Below are 20,941 nucleotides of genomic sequence, written 5' to 3'. Positions count from 1 at the left end.
CACTCTCAGGCTTCCGGATTCCATGGCCATTTCCTCTCTTGGGTTGAGACCAACATCTCTCTCCCTTCTGACCAGGGTATTTCCAGGTTGTACAGTTCCCTGCCTTCACTGTGTTATCCCCTGCAAACGACAGTTTGCCTGAGCAGGCCTGCTTGTTTTCTATTCTGACGTAGTTAACCACACACTTCTTTCTAAGCACGGCTATTTTATCTTAAGGTAAAAACAATAAAATAACCTACGTGCATGCAAATAAGCCTACCAGAGATCACCCCAACCCTAACATGGGCTCTGGCATGAGCAGTGCTTCCAAACCCCGCCCAAAAGGGTTTCCTTGTGGTTCAAAGTATCTCACAACTTCAGCTCAGAACAAGCATACAGTCTTGTAGGGCCAGTCCTTCCAACATTTCCCTAAAGATTGGGGCCCTCTGTGCTGGATCAAGAAGAAGGACCTGAGCCTGTATAAAACCAGACTATTTATCCAAAAATCCTTTTTTTTGTCTGTTGGTCCCTGGAGAATTGAATTTAAACTAGTATGTGTGAACCTCTCCAGGGGCTGGCTTCAAAGGCACTGATCACCAGAGCAATTTGTATTAGCAACCCCCTCCTTCTAGAGGAGCTACATACAATCCACAACAACACATACACAATTGCATTTTTAATATAATGGACACTAAAGGTATTAAACCTAATTCAATAAGGTTTAACTTAATTCAGTAAAGCTTATCTTAATTCCATAAGATTTGTCCAGGATGTTGCAGAATATTGTTCAGTCTTCACAAGCAGTAACTCTTTTGAATTTAGTGGAATTATACCAGTGTAAGGTAGAGGAGACTCAAACCTAAGGAACCCAAGGACATGGAGGTGCAGGCAGAGGCAGTTTTTTGAGGACAGCTTAACACTGGAACAGAGAACTCACTGTGCTTTGTTACTGACCCAGTTTGGTTGTCAGTTGCTGCTTAATAAACAGATGACATATAGATTTCAATTGAACTTGCCAGAGAAATTGATACAAAGTATAGCATGAACATCATGAATTTAGCTATGCAATTTCCAAAAAAAGAAGGCATCATACTTTCTGGAAACGTTTGGGATGCTGAAAAATCACTGACATTACATATTCTTGAGCTCACAAGCGTTACCATTAAAATCACTCTCTGAAAAACATCCTTTTTCAGATGTTGTTCCCCCCACCTGTTATTTTCCCATCAAGATTTAAAAAAAAAATTGTTTGATGGTGTGTTTATGTTTCCTCAGACAGAAAGGCGAGTCTATCATCATTTTGGAGTGCTGGTGGGAGGAAGTGGCTGCACTTTCCTGTGGATTTTAATGAGCTCCTCAAACCAATTTTCAGACTGTCTTATTTGAATTATGATCTGCTTTGTCTCATATTTTGTTTAATTACACGGTAATCGTAAGATGAGAAGGATCCAAAAGCATCTTACAGTCTATATATGCCCTTCTCATTGAAATGTAGCCAACTTTGAGGATGAACGTGTGTCAACTGTTTAACAGCATATAGGACATTAGGACAAAAAATAAATAATATATCTTCTTGAAAGTGCAAATTAAAATTAGGAAAGCACAATATAATTACTCAGCTTGGAATCTGGGGCTAGTCACCAAGCCTAATACCCAAATCCTTGCAAAAACAGACTTGGGATCCTTAGTGATCAAAGTGGTACAGCATCTTATTATTTTAAGTCTCATCTAAAGTCAACACTTTCAGCAGCATAGTGTCCTCTAGCACCACATGGAGACAACAGATTTGTACTGACATGGAGCAAAAAATGCTAATTACTTGATCTATCATAGCACTTCCTTCAGGACCAGTGCTTTCCTTGGAAGTCTCTCATCCGCATACTTACCAAGCCTGATCTAACTTTGCCTATTGTCAAGGTTCCTTCCCCACTCTGAACTCTAGGGTACAGATGTGGGGACTTGCATGAAAAACCCCCTAAGCTTATTTTTACCAGCTTAAGTTAAAATTTCCCCAAGATACAAACTATTTTACCTTTTGCCCTTGGACATTATTGCTGCCACCACCAAGCATCTAACAAATATATAGCAGGGAAAGAGCCCACTTGGAAACTTCTTTCCCCCCAAAATCCTCCCAAACCCTACACCCCCTTTCCTGGGGAAGGCTTGATAAAAATCCTCACCAATTTACATTGGTAAATAAAGACCCAAACCTTTGGATCTTAAGAACAATGAAAAAGCAATCAGGTTCTTAAAAGAATTTTAATTGAAGACAAAGTAAAAGAATCATCTCTGTAAAATCAAGATGGTAAATACCTTACAGGGTAATCAGATTCAAAACATAGAGAATCCCTCTAAGCAAAACCTTAAGTTACAAAAAGACACAAAACATAGGAATATATATTCCATTCAGCACAACTTATTTTATCAGCCATTTAAACAAACAGAATCTAACGCATATCTAGCTAGATTACTTACTAAGTTCTAAGACTCCATTCCTTTTCTGTTCCTGGCAAAAGCCTCACATAGACAGAGAGAACTTTTGTTTCTCCCCCCTCCAGCTTTTGAAAGCATCTTGTCTCCTCATTGGTCATTGTGGTCAGGTGCCAGCGAGGTTATCCTAGCTTCTTAACCCTTTACAGGTGAAAGGGTTTTTCCTCTGGCCAGGAGGGACTTTAAAGGTGTTTACCCTTCCCTTTATATTTATGACATCTATAAAAGCTGGCACGATCACAATACAAGACAGTATGGCTGCTTCAAGTACTCCTTTTATTTTTTGCAAATACAGACTTACACGGCTGCTACTCTGAAACCTTCTAAAAAGGAAGTTTACCTTTTTCACAAAATATTGTAGCCCCTCCCCCATCCCATTCTCTAGCTCAGTGGTTCCCAAACTTGTTCCGCCGCTTGTGCAGGGAAAGCCCCTGGCGGGCTGGGCCGCGTCCGCAGGTTCGGCCTATCGTGGCTTCCAGTGGCCGTGGTTTGCTGCTCCAGGCCATTGGGAGCTGCTGGAAGCCGCAGCCAGTACGTCCCTCGGCCCGCGGCGCTTCCAGCAGCACCCGTTGACCGGGAGCCGCGATCGGCCGAACCTGCAGACGCGGCAGGTAAACAAACCAGCCCGGCCCAACAGCGGCTTTCCCTGCACAAGCAGCAGAACAAGTTTGGGAACCACTGCTCTAACTCAATGGAAGTAGCACCCTACTGTGTCCTCTTTCTGCCAGGCAGAGCATAATTAAAAACAGACACCTGCTAGTCACTCCATTACTTTTACTGTAATAAAATGATTCTATTTATGGGCAGTGGCTCATGATTGGAGTTCTAAATATTTTTTACCATGGAGTCCCTATTCCCTTCTGCCTGGCACCAAATACTTATGAAATTTAGTCACTTAATTTTAAAACGGAGCATGTCCTTCAGCCAAATAGTCCAGCCAAGATGACATAAACTGCATGTTTCCATAGCCTCCAGAATATGAAAAATTCCTTATTTTCAAGTTTTAAATAATTCTATAAAATTCAATATTTACCCATTAGAAAAATTCTTCAGTTTCTCACAAACACCAATCTGTAAAATTTTTGTTCCATTTCATCTTGCGGCACCATTTAATTCCTGTCTACTTAAACCTTTATAGTAATGATGGCTATTAATATTTCATCTGTGTGCACAACTTCTGATCCGCCATGGACAACTGCCAGTCTCAAACAGCACTAAGCCGCAGACCAGTCCATTTCCTAATTGAAGATATGGATTAATGGGAATTGAAACCACCATTTTCAAATGCAGCAAGCCCTCTGCAGTAACCCCTCAGAGAGGGACATATTCCATATAATTTTCTGTGCAATATTTTTAAGTTAAGCATTCTGTTCAATGATTTACAGAGTCTGGGTGCTACTTGGCAGCACTTTCAATGTCTGTGCTGATAAAGAAAAAAAGTATTGATATTTTTAACTCTAAAAAATGTTTTTTTTCTCAGATTTCAAATATTTGAGTTCTAAAGTTTCTGGGTGAAAACACCTGCGTATATTTCATTAATGGTTACGTAAATTTTACCCATCATCAGAGCATGGTATGAGGCCAATCCACCACTGGGTAATGAATTTCATTATGAGAGCCCAATTAGTTCTGTCCACAAAGTTAACTGGATTACAGTTACCTAGGAAATGTACACACCTATCAAGTATGGATTCATATGCAGCCCTATGGTTAAAAGAGATATTGCAGTTTTAATGGATAGAGACATCAGAAAGCATTTGCCTGTACTAAGACATTCAACAATTGTGTTAAATTTAAACATAATATATGATGAAGAGATGAGCTGCAGTAAAAGCCTGTCAGTGTTTCTCACACAACACTATTTATGGTTCTGTATAGAAACAACTCCAGTACATTAGTGGTAGCAAATCTTAATATCCTCTGACACAACTGGGTTGGGCCATCCATTATTATCTTCAAATCCTTTAGAAACAAATACCAGTTCAAAGAATATGCTGTTCAAAATATGAACTTCCTAGGCATCAAATGGTAAATTACAATGATAAACTGACCTGTTTAAGAAAGACAAAAAGAAAAAAGAAATAAATAAAAATTATTTGTATCCTGGACTTCAAACCATGTGAAGACCATACTTTCCCTGAATAAATGTCAAAGGAATAAACCTGTTAGAGTAATATATCTTTCATGCACCAAAATTATGAATTTAGAAGGGATTGGGTAGATCAGGAGATTGAAATGAAACTTCAGAATCTTTCATCTCTAGGAAATCAATTCAAATTCTGACCAAGTTAGTAACCTAAAGTCATTACCTATTTTCATAAAAATAGGTAATGATCAATGAGAAAGTGTTGAATTGTGGGGGGACAGTGTTTAGTGGTGAACTGTAAGGATCTATCAGTTTTTGTTTTATTTGACATCTTAAGTAGTGATCTGGAAGAGACTGTGAAGAGGTTGGCCTAAGCTGGTGATGATTATGTCCGAGAGCAAGAAAACAGGAAGCCTATATCTTAAATTATTCCAAATTGTGTTCTTATTTATTTTGGAATCTTGCTATGCTGTTAGCTTCACTAAACTCCTGAGATGGAAATACAACAATAAATAATAGTTGAATCTTTGGATTAGAGATGTATTAGCACATGATACAAATTTTCATTTTCTCATAGTGGACCACAATTATGTATGTACTTGTGGCACCTTAGAGACTAACAAATTTATTAGAGCATAAGCTTCTGTGAGCTACAGCTCACTTCATCGGATGCATTTGGTGGAAAAAACCACCAAACCATTTGGTTTTTTCCACCAAATGCATCCGATGAAGTGAGCTGTAGCTCACGAAAGCTTACACTCTAATAAATTTGTTAGTCTCTAAGGTGCCACAAGTACTCCTTTTCTTTTTGCGAATACAGACTAACACGGCTGCTACTCTGAAACCTGTAAGTATGTGTGTGTTCTCCTTTCACTGTCACACCACCAACTTTCATTTCCTGTCACATGGATTATTTCCCCTCCCATTCACAATCACACAAAATCTCTGTAGCAACTTTAGCAATTTCACAAATGGAAAAATAATACGAGGAAAGTATGTAATGTAGGTGTCGCTTTTTTGATTTGGCAGGCTGAGTGGAAAGGGGAAGGGCCAGCACAGTGTGAGCAGCCAGCTCCTCTGTACATGCCAGCAAATGCTCTGCAGTCCCACAGCCTGGGAACCACTGCTCCAAAACATTGCCTCTCCATCTCCATCTTGCTCTTTACTGGTTTCAGAGTAGCAGCCGTGTTAGTCTGTATTCGCAAAAAGAACAGGAGGACTTGTGGCGCCTTAGAGACTAACACATTTATTAGAGCATAAGCTTTCGTGAGCTATCCGATGTAGCTCACGAAAGCTTATGCTCTAATAAATTTGTTAGTCTCTAAGGTGCCACAAGTCCTCCTGTTCTTTTTGCTCTTTACTGTCTCTCTCCGATTATGCACGTCTCCTGCCCTGCAGCGCCTAACCTGCCTTTTGTACATTACTCTTTTGTATTACAGCCATGCCCAGCAGCTTCCTTCAGGATCAGGGCCGCAGGGTGCTAAAAGGTGCCCAAGGCTAGACAAACACGGGGTCCCTACTTTGAGGATCTGTGTCTAAACGTGACCCCAGCCGCGCAAGCCAAACACAGCGTGAAGCATCCACCGCGACAAAACGCGCCAACGACATGCTGCGGGGGGGGGTGGGGGGGGGCAGAAGGCCAGGGCCCCCCAGAAATCCAGCATCGCGGGGGGGGGGTATTTTGTCCCACCCCAACCTCCTGGCCCGCACCCCTACGTGCAAACCAAGGGCGGGTTTTCACGGGCAGCCAACGCCAGGGAGCCCGCGTGCTGTCAGGCCCGGGCGGACGCGGCCCCGCCAGGCCGCCCCAGGCGCTTCCTCCGTCCGTCGCCGGCAGGCTCGGCGTCCGCGGGGCGGGGCCCTTCCCCCGCAGCCGCAGCCGCAGCGGGAGCGGAGCCCGTCGGGCGGCCGGAGCACCGGGGGCAGCGGCCGCGCTCGGAACCCCAGCGCGGGCCCTGGGGCCGCCGCCGCACCCGGGGCCGGCAGAGAGGCCGGGCCTCGCCGCCGGGGCAACGGGAGCGGCCTGCAGGAGGAGGTGAGGCCGGGGCTTCGCGGCTCTCGCCGCGCGGGGCAGGGGGCGACCCAACGCCCCTCCCCGGGTGCTGGGGGCTCCGCGCGTTCCGGGTTCCAGTTCTGGGGTCTCCCCGGGCTGGGGGCACCCAGAGCCCGTCTCCCGGTTCCGGGGGCTTCCCCTGCTCGCGGAGGGGGGATTGCCGCGCGGGAGCCGGTGCAAGAACATGGGCACCGCACGTGCTGGCCTTTCCCGTCGCTCGTGCCCCGCGGCATGAAGCCCGGCTTAGAACTTGAATGGGAAACGGGCAAGGCAGCGCTCCAGGTTGCAGCAAGTTGGGTTAGCACTTGGCCGTTCAGTTGCCGTATTGTCCTTCCCTGTGTCCTTCTAGAAGTGCTGCTGTGGAAGGGGGTGTGAGCGAGTTGGGATGTGCACAAGAGGGTTGATGCAAAGCGTGAGTACGCGCTGCTGGTCTAAGTCCAGCCGTGGATTGGAGCAGCAGGCCACGTTCATTATTTCTTCCTCACTCCTGCACTCTGAAGCAACTGGATGTCGGCTGCTTGGTTACATGGAAAAGAAAAGGAGGGCTTGTGGCACCTTAGAGACTAACGCATGTCTTTGAGCATAAGCTTCCGTGAGCTACAGCTCACCTCATCGGATGCTTATGCTCAAATAAATGGGTTAGTCTCTAAGGTGCCACAAGGCCTCCTTTTCGTTTTGCGAATACAGACTAACACGGCTGCTACTCTGAAACCTGGAAAAGGGGAGACTCTGAAGTTTGTCCTGAACTTGAGAATTCCTGTCCTCAGCCTTTCTGTGCTTCACTGTATTTTCCTCAAGCAAAGTGCTTTTTTTGTGCTTTTTTTCCAGTTTTCAGGAATATTTATGCTATACAAAGATCCTTCAGCTCATTTAGGAAGAATTGGGAATGTGCCACCAATGTAGCTCAGTGGTTTGAACATTGGCCTGCTAAACCCACGGTTGTGAGTTCAATCCTTGAGGGGGCCATTTAGGGATCTGTGGCAAAAATTGGGGACTGGTCCTGCTTTGAGCAGGGGGTTGGACTAGATGATCTCCTGAGGTCCCTTCCAACCCTGATATTCTATGATTCTATGATTCTATTCCTGATCAATTTCCAGTTTGGGTCATTGCATTCTGCCTCCCTGTATTTTCCCTTCGCTTTCAATTGAGTACAGTGCTTACCACTTCATGTCCTAAAAATGTTGGATAATTCAGCTGTGAATTGCCCTATCCCACCCCAGAGTTGGCTGCATTTCAGTCACGGGGAAAGCGATCCCCTTATAGTTTGCTCTGGGATCCTGGAGAAAGTATATATTATGCACTGAAATTTTCAATCTGCTTTTCTCCTAATGCACATCTTTTTCCTTCCCTTTTTAATAGCTGCCTTTTTATTTCTAATAAGAACTACAGCTAGAATTTGAGTAATCAGAATTATAGATCCCTAATATGTATTTTTCAGTGACAATTTAGTAGCTGTTATTACATGCAGATGTAGGGGTTGTTTTCCCCTGCACACATAGGAGAAAAAAAATATTTGAAACATCATTATCTGACAGATTACAGGGATGTCTAGGAAACACCCTCACATGACATGCCCCCAACTCTATTCTTCCCCTCTCTCAGCTGCCAGACCTTCTTACAATGCCTAATGTAGTTACCTCTCAACTACCTCTGCACTGCCAAACAGTTCTGCAGCCCTAATTCAGCCCAGGGGTACAAAACATTTCTGCAACACTTAATGACAAACACCCCCTAAATCCAGTATATTCTTGATGGTAATTTACAACACCAACTTAACCAGTAGAAAGCATCCCCATTCCTGATGGCCATACTACCAAATCCTGACACGTCCAAGTCCTCCTGATCACAAGCAGCCTCCTCTGCTCTTTGTCACTGTCTTTTTTTCTATTGGGATGTTTAGAATTGTACGCAATATCCCAGGTGCAATGTCACCAATATCACACAAGGAAAATCTATGGTCTCCATAACTACATGGTACCTCTGCACTGTGTTCTGGTTTTTTTAAAGAACATCTTAATGCACAGTGAGTTGCCAGTTTTCCATGTGTTTGTGAACTTATGTGATGAGCTCTTATTTCTGTGTGTGACATAAGCCTGATTAACAAAAATGTGATTTTTGTAAAACCTTCCTTTGCTATAAAATTAGGGAGTGTTCTGAAAGCAGGTTTCAGAGTAGCAGCCGTGTTAGTCTGTATTCGCAAAAAGAAAAGGAGTACTTGTGGCACCTTAGAGACTAACAAATTTGTTAGTCTCTAAGGTGCCACAAGTACTCCTTTTCTTTCTGAAAGAAGATGTCACTACTAGAATTCCAAGGGAAAAGAGAGCGCAGTCAAAAAAAGCTAACAATATTAGGAACCACTAGGAAAGGGATAGATAATAAGACAGAAAATATCATCATGCCACTATATAAATCCATGGTACGCCCACACTTTAAATACTGTGTGCAATTCTGGTCACTCCATCTCAAAGAAGATATATTGGAATTAGTAAAAGTACAGAGAAGGCCAACAAAAATGATAGAGGTATGAAACAGCTTCCGTAGGAGGAGAGATTAAAAAGATGGACCTTTCATCTTAGAGAAGAGATAAGTAAAGGGGGATATGATATAGGTCTATAAAATCATGAATCATGAGGAGAATGTGAATAAGGAAGTGTTATTTACCTCTTCACATAACACAGCAACTAGAAGTCACCCAATGAAATTAATAGGCAGCAGGTTTAAAACAAACATACAGAAATACTTCACACAGTGTACAGTTAACCTGTGCAACTTGTTGCCATGAGATGTTATGAAGGTCAAAAGTACATTCAAGAAAGAATTAGATAAATTCATGGAGATTAGGTCCATCAGTGGCTATTAGCCAAGATGGTCAGGGATGTAACCCCAAGTTCTGGGTGTCCCTAAGGCTTGGACTTCCAGAAACTGGAACTAGCTGATGGGGACTGGATCTCTCGATAAATAGCCCTGTTCCGTTCATTGCCTCTGAAGCAGCTGGCTCTGACCACTGTTGGAAGACAGGATACTGCACTAAATTGACCATTGTTCTGACCTAGTATGGCCATTCTTATATTCTTAGGAAGTAGACTGAAATGAGTGATGTAAATTTTGTTCCCTTCCATCCAACAAGTTACATACCCTGCAAGCAGAACACACTTAGGCCATGTCTACACTAGTGAGCTTACAATGGCACAGCTGTACAATTGCTCATGTAGCTGCTCTGTACAGATGGGAGAGAGCTCTCCCGCTGACATAATTAAGACACCACCAGTGAGTGGCAGTGGCTATGTTGGCAGGAGAGCTTCTCCTGCCGAGATAGAAAAACCAGTGTGGACAACACTGATGGTGTAACTTATGTCACTCAGAGGGGTGTTTTTTCCACACCCCTCGGCGATATAAGCGATACCGCCAAAAGTGCTAGTGTAGACATAACTTGTGCAGTCGTAGACTAAGGCTAATTTGCTGACAGTGGTTCATCATTGGAAACATACTGCCACTAAGACTGCAAGTGGTCGCAATGCTGGTGCCAACAGAACAGTGTTGCTAAGAGATGTCCAGAATAGTGCTGGGTGGTAAACAGTTTTCCTGTTCTACATAGGAATGACCTGGAAACTTTTAGAAGCTTTTTGTGAAAAACAAGAACAAGAAACCCTCCTTCACTCATTAGCTAATAGCTCACTGGTTAAGGAACTATTTATTTGGCATGTGGGAGACCCTGGTTCAAATCCCTGCTCTGCCTGGGTTCAAGTCCTGCTCTAAATTACGCAGAACAGAGATTTGAATCAGGGTCTTCCTCATCCCGGGTGAGTACCCCAATCACTGGACAATTGGCTATTCTGGGGTTAAATTCCATCCTGGACCTGAAAAAACCTTTTCTGATGAATGTCTCATTGAAGCTGGTACATTCCTGCAAGAAAAATTTGATTTCAACAAATCAATATTTTTCAATTAAAAACACTAAATCAAAAATTTCCTCAATAGCTCTAGTTCAGAACATGTGGTTTGTGAAATCCATTTCCAAATGAGAAATATATCAATTATAGTATCATAGTTTGTGATAGAGCTTTAAAAAAATAATTCTTCCTGCACAGGAATTCAGGAACGACAAGTTTTTGAATGTTTCTTTTTCTTTATTTCAAACACTAATCTACATAGCTACATAACAGTTTCTTCCCTGATTTTACTTGCTAGTGCTTTAAATAGTTTGAGAATGTGGTGGCCCATTTGTAGTGTGTATTACTGCCTTAGGAGAGCACCTCTTTTCCTCAGGTTTTCCCTCTAGAATCCTTCCCATATTCTTTGGCCTCATGTGACAGCACCTTTTATTGTCACTTCTGTAGCTGGCCAAGGGAGTAACTACAGAGCATTTCAAATCATATCACTTCCATGATTCCTCCCTCCCAAAGCCCTTAATAGAGAATTGAGCCTGCTGTTTGCAAAAGCGAGTATATATCTGCTATGTCCTCATTATACTACACAAGACCTGCTGTAGTAGGAGCACATTTAATTTGGTCTGAAGTCTGTTTAGCTGTAATTTTGGCTTTCCAGTATATTCCAGCCTTGTGTGAAAGGTTGCTGCTAATCCTTAATTCAGCTTGTTTAGTAATTAACTACTTTGTATTGTAAAGACAAGGTGATGTTGGTTACATCTGACGTTATGAAGTGATTCCAGCTCAGCCAATCCATCATTTTGCTGTATTCCTCCATTTCCTTCCCCTTCTACCTTCTATGACCGCTGTGGCTGAAGCTTCACTTAACACCAAGATATTAGGTAAGTGTGTTTGTTAGAGTACTAATTGACTCCCAGCTTGCATTTCTTTTTGTTGTCCTCCCGTGGTCTTGAACTCAATAACCAGTTTGAATCCTGCACTAATGTTGCGGTAACAAGCAGAACAATTACATTAATGTTTATTAATATTAGAAGTTTAGATCAGAAAGTTCTTTTGATTGTTGGACCAGCCTAAAAGCAAAATAGAAACCCTTTTACAATCTGACATTGAGACCCTATCCTATTGCCTTCATAACCTGTTAATCATTATGGCAGCCACTAACAGATCCAGTAGATAATAAGTTGTGAAACACTAATTTGCACTTCCATAAGTAGCTCTTAAAGGTTAATACATTACAAAGCATCCTAAATTGAGCCTCACAACCTCCATATGTGATATATTATAGATGGGCAGGCCAAAGCCTAGGGTTTAATTTCAGAGGTGCTGAATACTGGCAGTTTCTGTCAAAGTTAGTTGGAGTTGAAGTAGAGCATCTTTGAAAATCTGCCCATAAGGGCCATATATTCAAAAGTATTTAAGTGCTTTAATACCCAATTAGGTGCCTAAGTGGGTTTTTCAAAAGTACCTAAGAAGATTAAGTATCTAACATCAGTTGAAATTATTACTAGTTTGGTGCCTAAATTGCTTTGGCACTTCTGAAAATCCCACTGCATCTTTACGTGCTTAGATGCCTTTGAAAATCTGGCTTTTACCAAGCTCACAGTGAGTCAAGCATATAGAACTGCAAATAGAACCCAGGAGTCCTGCTCTAGACACTAGGGCCCAGATCCACAATGGAACTTAGACAATGTAGCACTCAGCATCTTGGTGCCTAAAAGCTAGAAACTCATAGGAACAGCACTGTGATCCACAAAGCTTGAGTTAGGTACCTTGGCTTCCTACCCACCAGGCTACAGAGGATACGTCTAACTGCAATAAAAATATCTGCGGCACCAAGTCTCAGAGCCTGCGTCAATTGACTTGGGCACAAAGGACTCTGCTTGGAGCCTTGGCTCTGAAACCCCATGAGAGGGTAGCATTTCAGAGCCTGGGTTCCAATCTGAGCCCAAATGTCTATACTGCTATTTTTAGCCCTGCAGCTCCAGTCAATTGACCGTAGTTCTGGGCTGCGATGCCTTGAGTTTTTTATTGCAGTGTAGCCATATCCAGAGGCATTCTCACTCTCTTTCTTTCTGGTCTAATGACTATTTAAGTATTTATCTACAGTGGAACAGTCACTGGAGCAGAGAGAGATTGACTCTGTAGCCTAGAAGTGAGGGCACCCAAATGGGAAATGGGAGACCAAAGTCCAGTCCCTAATCCCCCTTCTCCAGTCTCTCTTTCTTTAGAGACATTGGAACAGTGTCAATAGGAGGGATTGAGGGAGTCCCCACATCAGAATACCATATAGTCAGTGGTTAGAGAATACACCTAAAAGGAAACCCCTCTTCAAATCTTTACTTCCCCAGTTAGTGGATTTCTCTGTGGCTTAGGCAGGAGATAGGCATCCAGACACCAAGAGCAAGGCAGCAGCGTGCATGTCCAGAGAGAGAAACTTAGGTGTTGAGTTTCAGAGTAGCAGCCGTGTTAGTCTGTATTCGCAAAAAGAAAAGGAGTACTTGTGGCACCTTAGAGACTAACAAATTTATTTGAGCATAAATTCAAATCTCCCCACTGTATTTTCCACTGAATGCATCCGATGAAGTGAGCTGTAGCTCACAAAAGCTTGTGCTCAAATAAATTTGTTAGTCTCTCAGGTGCCACAAGTACTCCTTTTCTTTTTAGGTGTTGAGTGAATTTAGACACCTTCGAAGTTTGGCAAGAGTTTTGTGGATTGCAGTAGAGCTTAAAAGTGGGACTAAGGTGCATAAACCTCAAATTTAGGCACATAATCCGGGGTTTGTGGATTGGGACCTATTGTCAGGAGCCGGGGTGTGGGAAATGGTGTCCAATGGTTAGAGCCATAGGCTGTGAGGCCTGAGGGGTCAAGCCAGAATCAGTAACCAGGATCCAGAGCCAAGGGTGCAATTGGAGTCAATAGCCAGGAATCATAGCCCAGTGTCCAGCCAGAGTCAAATAGCCAGGAATCAGAGAGCTGACTGAGGAGGCAGGAGCAAGGGGGTCTATCTCAGTAGCAGATCAGAGATTTGCCTTGATGCACAGACTGTTTCTTGGTATTCTCTCCAGGCCTAAATAGTAGGTCTGGGCCAATCAGAGGTGACAGGAAGAGCTACCAGTTATCTCTACCATTGGTGGTACTTCCCTGGATGTATGGTGCATTGACAGTAGCATTGCTGAGTCTGCCTGTCAGCAGCGTGAAAGCACTGCCCCCCGATTCCCTGTAGACCCATGGTTAAGTCCAACAAATCCCCACACCTAGATCATGCTACTTCTCTGATGATTTTTAATTTTAAAAGGAAGCAAACAAAATATTTCAGCAAAATTAAAACATTTAGAATTTAGGGAAAGATATTTCTTGCCATATGAACTTTCAGGAGTCCCATATTGAGTTAATATAAGAACTGTCTTGACTGCTAAAATAATGTTTGGGGATAGTATCTCAGGAATTTATTAATCTATGAGTTTAGAACTATTTTTGCATTATTAGCTCATTCATAATTGACAGTAGAAATAATGACAGACATGGCTGCAGGAGGTGGACATTTGTGTTCTGAAGCATGGGGGAACAGGAGCAGCAGCTATTATTGATCAGATCGTCATTCAGGGACACATACCATAAACCAGTGCAATGCCATTGAAGTCAGTGTGTTCCCAAGTGGCAGAATTTGGCCCTTAGTGATATGTAGGGTTTGTTTAATTAGGTACTACAGAGAATTCTTTCCTGGGTGTCTAGCTGGTGAGTCTTGCCCACATGCTCAGGGTTTAGCTCAGGGATCGGCAATCTTTGGCACGCGGCTTGCCAGGGTAATCCCCCTGGCGGGCTGGGCCAATTTGTTTACCTGCCGTATCCACAAGTTCAGCCGATCGTGGCTCCCACTGGCCGTGGTTCGCTGTTCCAGGCCAATGGGGGCTGCGGGAAGCGGTGCAGGCTGAGGGATGTGCTGGCCATGGCTTTCCGCAGCCCCCATTGGCCTGGAGCGGTGAACCGTGGCCAGTGGGAGCCGCGATCAGCTGAACCTGTGGACGCGGCAGGTAAACAAACCGGCCTGGGGGTTTACCCAGGCGGGCCGCATGCCAAAGTTGCTGATTCCTGGTTTAGCTGATCACCATATTGGGGGTCTGGAAGGAATTTTCCTCCAGGGCAGATTGGCAGAGGCCCTGGGGATTTTTTGCCTTCCTCTGGAGTGTGGGGCACAAGTCACTTGCTAGAGGATTCTCTGCACCTTGAAGTCTTTAAACCATGATTTGAGGACTTCAGTAGTCAGACATAGGTTAGGGGTTTATTACAGGAGTGGGTGGGTGAGATTCTGTGGCCTGCTTTGTGCAGGAGGTCAGACTAGATGATCATAATGGTCCCTTCTGACCTTAAAGTCTGTGAGTCTAGGTAGACTCGTATATGTTTACTTTGGCAAGCTGATGATATTAGCTAATACATGGATGTGACTTGGTGTCAGGTCAGATACTTTCTTATGTACGTTATAACTGTATACTTAAGATTGAGGACAGATGAAAGAATCCCAGAGGATTTTCATCACAAAGATTATTATCCAGCTTGTCTCAAACAAAATACCATAGATGATGTTATCAATACACAGTTCCCATAACTTTTTTTTTTACATAAACTGTTCAAGATACATGATAACATTGAGAAAGTAACACTTTTAGAGAGATATTAAGTCTCTGATCTTGTACCCATAGGCTTGCAACATGGCCCATATAAGATGGATTTACAAATATATTTCTGTTTAGAAATTACAAATGCCTGTATATGGACGAGGTTCAGATTAATTTGTCACACCATTCAGCCAACTATAATATATCCTTTTTTTTTTTTTTTTTGCCCTGATCCTCCGCTATGGAACTCAATGGGAGTTTTGCCATTAGCTTCAGTGAGAACAAGATCAAGCCCTTTGTGTTCTGGTCTTCTGTTCAATGTTAGCGGAAATTTAGGAGTATACTTAGAATATTGAATGCAACACATAATTTGGAAATTAAATCTCTATGTTGCAAACTTTTGCTTTATGGCATTGGGAGGGTGTGTATTCATCAAGGTTTACTAAGATCACTTTAGTTTTATAATTGTCAATGGGAAAAAGAGTAAGCTATTGATTATGTGGGGTCTGATCCTGCCTTCCTTATGCAGGGAAAATTTTCCATTGAGGTCAAAGGTGGCAGTTACATATGTGTCTGAATGCAAAGTTAAATAATATGGGTGAAATCCTGTCTCAGCTGAAGTCAGTGGCAAAACTCCTATTGGCTTTAATGGATCCAGGATTTCACCTTATGTTCGTACTGCAAACTGAAGCATTTTAATTAGCTATGTATCACTGTGTTAGTTGTGTATCCGTGTTTTGCTCTCTTATTGTACCAACATAATGTTTGTATGCAGTGTAGAGTTTAAGTTTCAGAGTAGCAGCCGTGTTAGTCTGTATTTGCAAAAAGAAAAGGAGTACTTGTGGCACCTTAGAGACTAACATTTATTTGAGCATTTCTTGTGCTTTTTCAGGGAGTTTCTTGAGCAAATGCTGTAGTTTCTTTTGGTAACTCTCAGTGGGATCAGAGGGTAATGGCTTGTAGAAAGTGGTGTTGGAGAGCTGCCTAGTAGCCTCTTGTTCATACTCCGACCTATTCATGATGACGACAGCACCTCCTTTAAGAAAAGGAGTACTTGTGGCACCTTAGAGACTAACAAATTTATTAGAGCATAAGCTTTCGTGAGCTACAGCTCACTTCATCGGATGCATCGGATGCATCGGATGAAGTGAGCTGTAGCTCACGAAAGCTTATGCTCTAATAAATTTGTTAGTCTCTAAGGTGCCACAAGTACTCCTTTTCTTTTTGCGAATACAGACTAACACGGCTGCTACTCTGAGCACCTCCTTTGTCAGCCTTTTTGATTATGATGTCAGAGTTGTTTCTGAGGCTGTGGATGGCATTGTGTTCTGCATGGCTGAGGTTATGGGGCAAGTGATGTTGCTTTTCCACAATTTCAGCTCGTGCACGTCGGCGGAAGCACTCTATGTAGAAGTCCAGTCTGCTGTTTCGACCTTCAGGTCCTGAATAGGTCATCATGAATAGGTCGGAGTATGAACAAGCGGCTACTAGGCAGCTCTCCAACACCACTTTCTACAAGCCATTACCCTCTGATCCCACTGAGAGTTACCAAAAGAAACTACAGCATTTGCTCAAGAAACTCCCTGAAAAAGCACAAGAAATGCTCAAATAAATTTGTTAGTCTCTAAGGTGCCACAAGTACTCCTTTTCTTTTTAGAGTTTAAGTGTAGGCCCTGACCCTGTAAATACCAATGCTAGTGCATAAATTTAAGCACCTGAATAGTCCTGGTGACTTAAAAAAAAACAAGTGTCAGAAGAAAACAGCACTTATATACATAATTGGTCATGGATATATTTTAAAAACTTTATCTTGCTTATTTTATCCTCTTCCACTAGGACAGTGACCTACCCACTATTTCATTATTCATGAAAATCTTTGCTCCAGTATATATTTTGGGTACTCAGTGAGACTACTCATGTTTAACATTTAAGCACCTGCAAATTTGCAGGATTAGGGCCTTAGTCATTCATTCCAGCATTCTTCCTTTACAGGAGTTATTTTTTGTGAATCTGTTTTCAAATATTGCCATCATTATAAAGACTTTGTTCACAGAATAAATAATTTTTAACATGGGAGTACCTGTCCTCAGAATCTTTAGCCTCAGCTAAAGAAAAATAATGACTTTCTCTCCAAGGAACAATTGTTTTGTTAAATTATAATTTTTTTTCAATAAGAGTTTGAGCTGTATTTAAATAGAGATTTGCCTTTTTTTTTTTTATTTGACTTGGGCATTTGAAGTTTGGAACTGATCTGTTTTACATGAATGAACAAGAAATGTAAATTGGATCGAGAATGGATGGCAATTTTTATTGCTCAAGAAATGTGGGATTAATATTTTATTAAACAACCTAAATTAAAGACTAGGGAAGGAAGAGTACCTGTAAGTACTTTATCATGTGGAGACATTTGTAGGCATAAAAAATACTCTGATCAGGCAGCTTCTAATTCCCTGTTTGCTGTGCTATAACAGTACCTAAATTGAGCAGAGTGTTTCCATGATTAGAATTGAGGAAATGGTGGTAAAGACATAATCCTAATGAAAGAGGATAAAGTAAGCACATTTGATACTTTAAAATGTATCAGTGACCAATTATGTATGTGAGTATTGTTTTTTTCCCGCAGTTTGGGTTTTTGGGTTGGTTTTTCTGTTTGTTCATTTTCTTTTTTCAGATCTGGAATAAATCCCCATTAATTTGAGTGTATCAAGTGTTAATTTGAGTGTATCAAGCAGCTGATGTCTTTAATGTTTTCTTTCTAATTTTTAAAACATAAAGCTGAGTAGTCCAAGGACGCTTTGTACTTCTGAGTGGCCAATGAGAGGGAGAAAAATCCACACAGCAACATAATTTCAATTTCTTGGTCACTTTTTCATATTCATATGAAAATATAATACCCACAATTTAGTGTAAATTCTTAACATTAATTCTTAACACCACGGTTGCATGGTTTCTTTTTAAAATCCTGTTATGAAAGCTAAGCTATCAAAAATTATGCTACAGAATGCAGTCATCATAAAGGGTGATAGCCTGAATTCCTTACTTTGGGCTACAACGTTGTTTACATTGAGTAATACATTACTCCAGGAATAGCTCTCCTATGAGTAAGGTTGATAAAATGTGGTTGTCTGTTTTTATTCAGGCAAAATGTCCATTGACTTCAGTGGGAATTTTGCCTAAGTAAGGAATTCATAACTTGGCCTAAGTCTATTCATACGTCTGTGAAAAGTATTAAAAATAGAAATCTAGCTAATTGTCTGGTTCTGCACATTTTTAGAAATTAAATGACATTGTCTTATTGTAGTTTTGATACCAATAGACTTCAAGTATATAGTTTAATCTTTTGTGAGCAACTACAGTGATAAGCCACATTTAGTATAGTTATGGCTGAAGTAATGAGCTGTACGTATCTGCAGTACTAGGTTAAAGGGTAATGTACATCTGCAATGATGTTAAAATAAAATCATTTAAATTTTGATATATTGCAAATTCATGAAATAACTATTTCAGACTCATATTTTGAGACTGAACTATACCTTGTGCGTGCGCGCGCGCACACACACACACACACACAGAAGGCTGTAACAACTATTTGTAACTTGACTGAGTAAATTGCACTGATGATTTACAGACCAGTAGTCCAGATGAATCTTTCTGAGAGCCATGTGTTACCAAATCTATTATGGGTTTTTCTTATTATTAGTATTATTATTTTTAGTATTCCACTTTGATGACCAGCTGGATTGAATACTCAGTGCTTTGAAGAGGAGTAGATGGACTCAGGCCAGAGTTGCAGCACTACTCTTTCAGATTATTCTGAGGATACATTTGAATCCTTCAGTGAGGAGGAGGAAGCCTGCAGGCAATATGAGAGTGAACCGTTTGAATCTTATTATTCCCCAGAGGAGTCGGAGTGGCCTGTTGCTGTGTCAGATATATCTGAAAGCGTATGGCAGTCAGCAAGCCAGGATGATGAAGGTACGCAAGGTTTCTGTGCATTTGAGTCAGTCCTCCATCCAATTTTAAAATTACACAGAAGGGCTCGGATCAGGAAAAATAAAATTAAAAAATTAAAATTACATCCAATTTTCTTGCTGTGCACAGCAACAGAAGCCTCAAAACATTGGCTTCCTCAGCCAGATCTGTAATTTTGCTGAAACAAGACTTAATGGAGGTGTATAGGAGGAGGTATAATGTACCAAATTGGTTGTTTAGGTATGGAAGCCCTTATTCAATCTTCCTGTGTGCTGGAGTTTTATTGGTAGGATAAATCAGTCTTAAAGATACCTTGACTGAATTTCCGTATCAGAAAAATAGCTAGACTGTAAAATAGTTTCCCAAGGGAATTATGGAAGCTCCATCACTAGGAACACTTAAAAGTAGACTGGAGAAAGACCTGAAAATCATATTGTTGTTGTAACCATGTTGGTCATAGGATATGAGAGAGACAGGGTGGTTGAGATAATATATTTTATTGGACCAATTTCTGGTGGTGGAAGAGAGAAGCTTTCGAGCTTTACAGAACTCTTCTTCAGGTCTGATCTGGAGAAGAGCTCTGTGTAGCTCGAAAGCTTCTCTCTTCCACCATGAGAAGTTAGTCCAATAAAATATATTACCTCATCCACTTTGTCACTCTAAAACTATACATAACATTAACAAACCTACAGAAGGTAAGGGTAAAAGAAGCAGAGAGAGGGGGATAAAACAACTGACCTAATAGGTGTCTTCCTTCTTTGACATTTTGGTAGTGTTCCCCATCCTCCTGCAGTCTCCTTTTCTGCCCTTTTGTTTAGTCTTGGAGATACAATGGTGACCTCAAGCCATTGATCAGCTGCTATTTTTAAACGTGTCACATTCTCTTGGAGTAAGAGCTTGTCCACTCTAAGATAAATAATTTTTTTTTTAAAATGTGTTAGCTAAAGTGGTTTTAAACATGTTTTAAAAACTAATATAGACAGAGTAAGTTGCTTTTTAACTTGTAGTTATTTATGTCGTAACCCAGCCTCCCACTTTGGGTTCACCTTGACCGGCTAACAAATGTTAAAATACAGTTAACCCTGTCTGAACTAGAATTTTAAAATGTGTTAGTTTAAAACATTAGCTAACATATGCCTTTTATCCTAGTGCTCCTTAAGGTACGTCTACACTGCAATAAAAGACCCAGGGCACAGCCATGGCTGGCTTGGGTCGGCTGGCTTGGGCTTGGGGGACTCAGGCTACAAGGTTAAAAATTGCAGTGTAGATGTTCAAGCTGGGGCTGAGGTTAGAGCCTGGGCTTTGAAACCCCTAGAGAGGGTGAGTCTCAGAGCCCAGGCTCCAACCCAAGCCCGACCATCTACACTGCAATTTTTAGCCCCGTAAACTTGAGTCAGTTGATCCGGGCTCCGAGACTTGGGGTTTTTTTTTACTATGGGTTTGTTATTGTAGTATAGACGTACCCTTAGTGTCTTTCCTTCCCTCCCTGACCCAACAATACATTTGACCTCTCTCTCTCTACAAAAGTAACTTGCACTGCTACAGTTAAGGATCCAGCATAAAAATTATTTAGGCATGAAAGTTCCTTACTATAGGCCAATTTCTGCCCTTGGATTCACATCTCTTAAATGGATAGCATGTGCACTCAAGGGCAGAATTTAGCCTTATAGATCAAAGTGTCAAAGATCTGCGTAATGAGATAATGTTTGCTTTGGTGACTTGTTTATGCCACATTATATAAGTGTCGTCTTCTTCTAGCCTTAGTTCCATCTGTTCAGGGTCAGCTCTTTTAGTCCTTCCATCTGGGAAACTCCCTAGTTCATATGGAGCATATTAAGGACTCATTTAATTGATTTCTTT

The 20,941-nt window shown here is 41.7% G+C and overlaps 2 protein-coding genes across 5 annotated transcripts in view; one reads left to right on the top strand and one right to left on the bottom strand.

Moving 5' to 3' along the window:
* Positions 1-20,941, bottom strand: part of MTMR8 (myotubularin related protein 8) — a 179,801-nt gene that overhangs the window by 114,607 nt on the left and 44,253 nt on the right. The window lies entirely within an intron of this gene.
* The window catches only part of C9H8orf48 (chromosome 9 C8orf48 homolog), a 37,943-nt gene continuing 23,327 nt past the window's right edge, over positions 6,326-20,941 (top strand). Inside the window, exons 1-3 of one of the 4 annotated variants that reach the window (XM_043493109.1) lie at positions 6,326-6,590; positions 11,234-11,376; positions 18,825-19,084. In XM_043493109.1, coding sequence (XP_043349044.1) covers positions 18,880-19,084 — 205 coding nt within the window. In that variant the 5' untranslated portion in view covers positions 6,326-6,590; positions 11,234-11,376; positions 18,825-18,879. The remainder of the gene's footprint in view (positions 6,591-11,233; positions 11,377-18,824; positions 19,085-20,941) is intronic. The other 3 variants (XM_043493108.1, XM_038415422.2, XM_043493107.1) reach the window with 3 other exon arrangements.

Source organism: Dermochelys coriacea, chromosome 9, assembly GCF_009764565.3.
Source record: "Dermochelys coriacea isolate rDerCor1 chromosome 9, rDerCor1.pri.v4, whole genome shotgun sequence".
In the NCBI taxonomy this organism is placed as follows: Eukaryota; Metazoa; Chordata; order Testudines; family Dermochelyidae; genus Dermochelys; species Dermochelys coriacea.
This window is presented reverse-complemented; position numbering and strand designations above follow the sequence as displayed.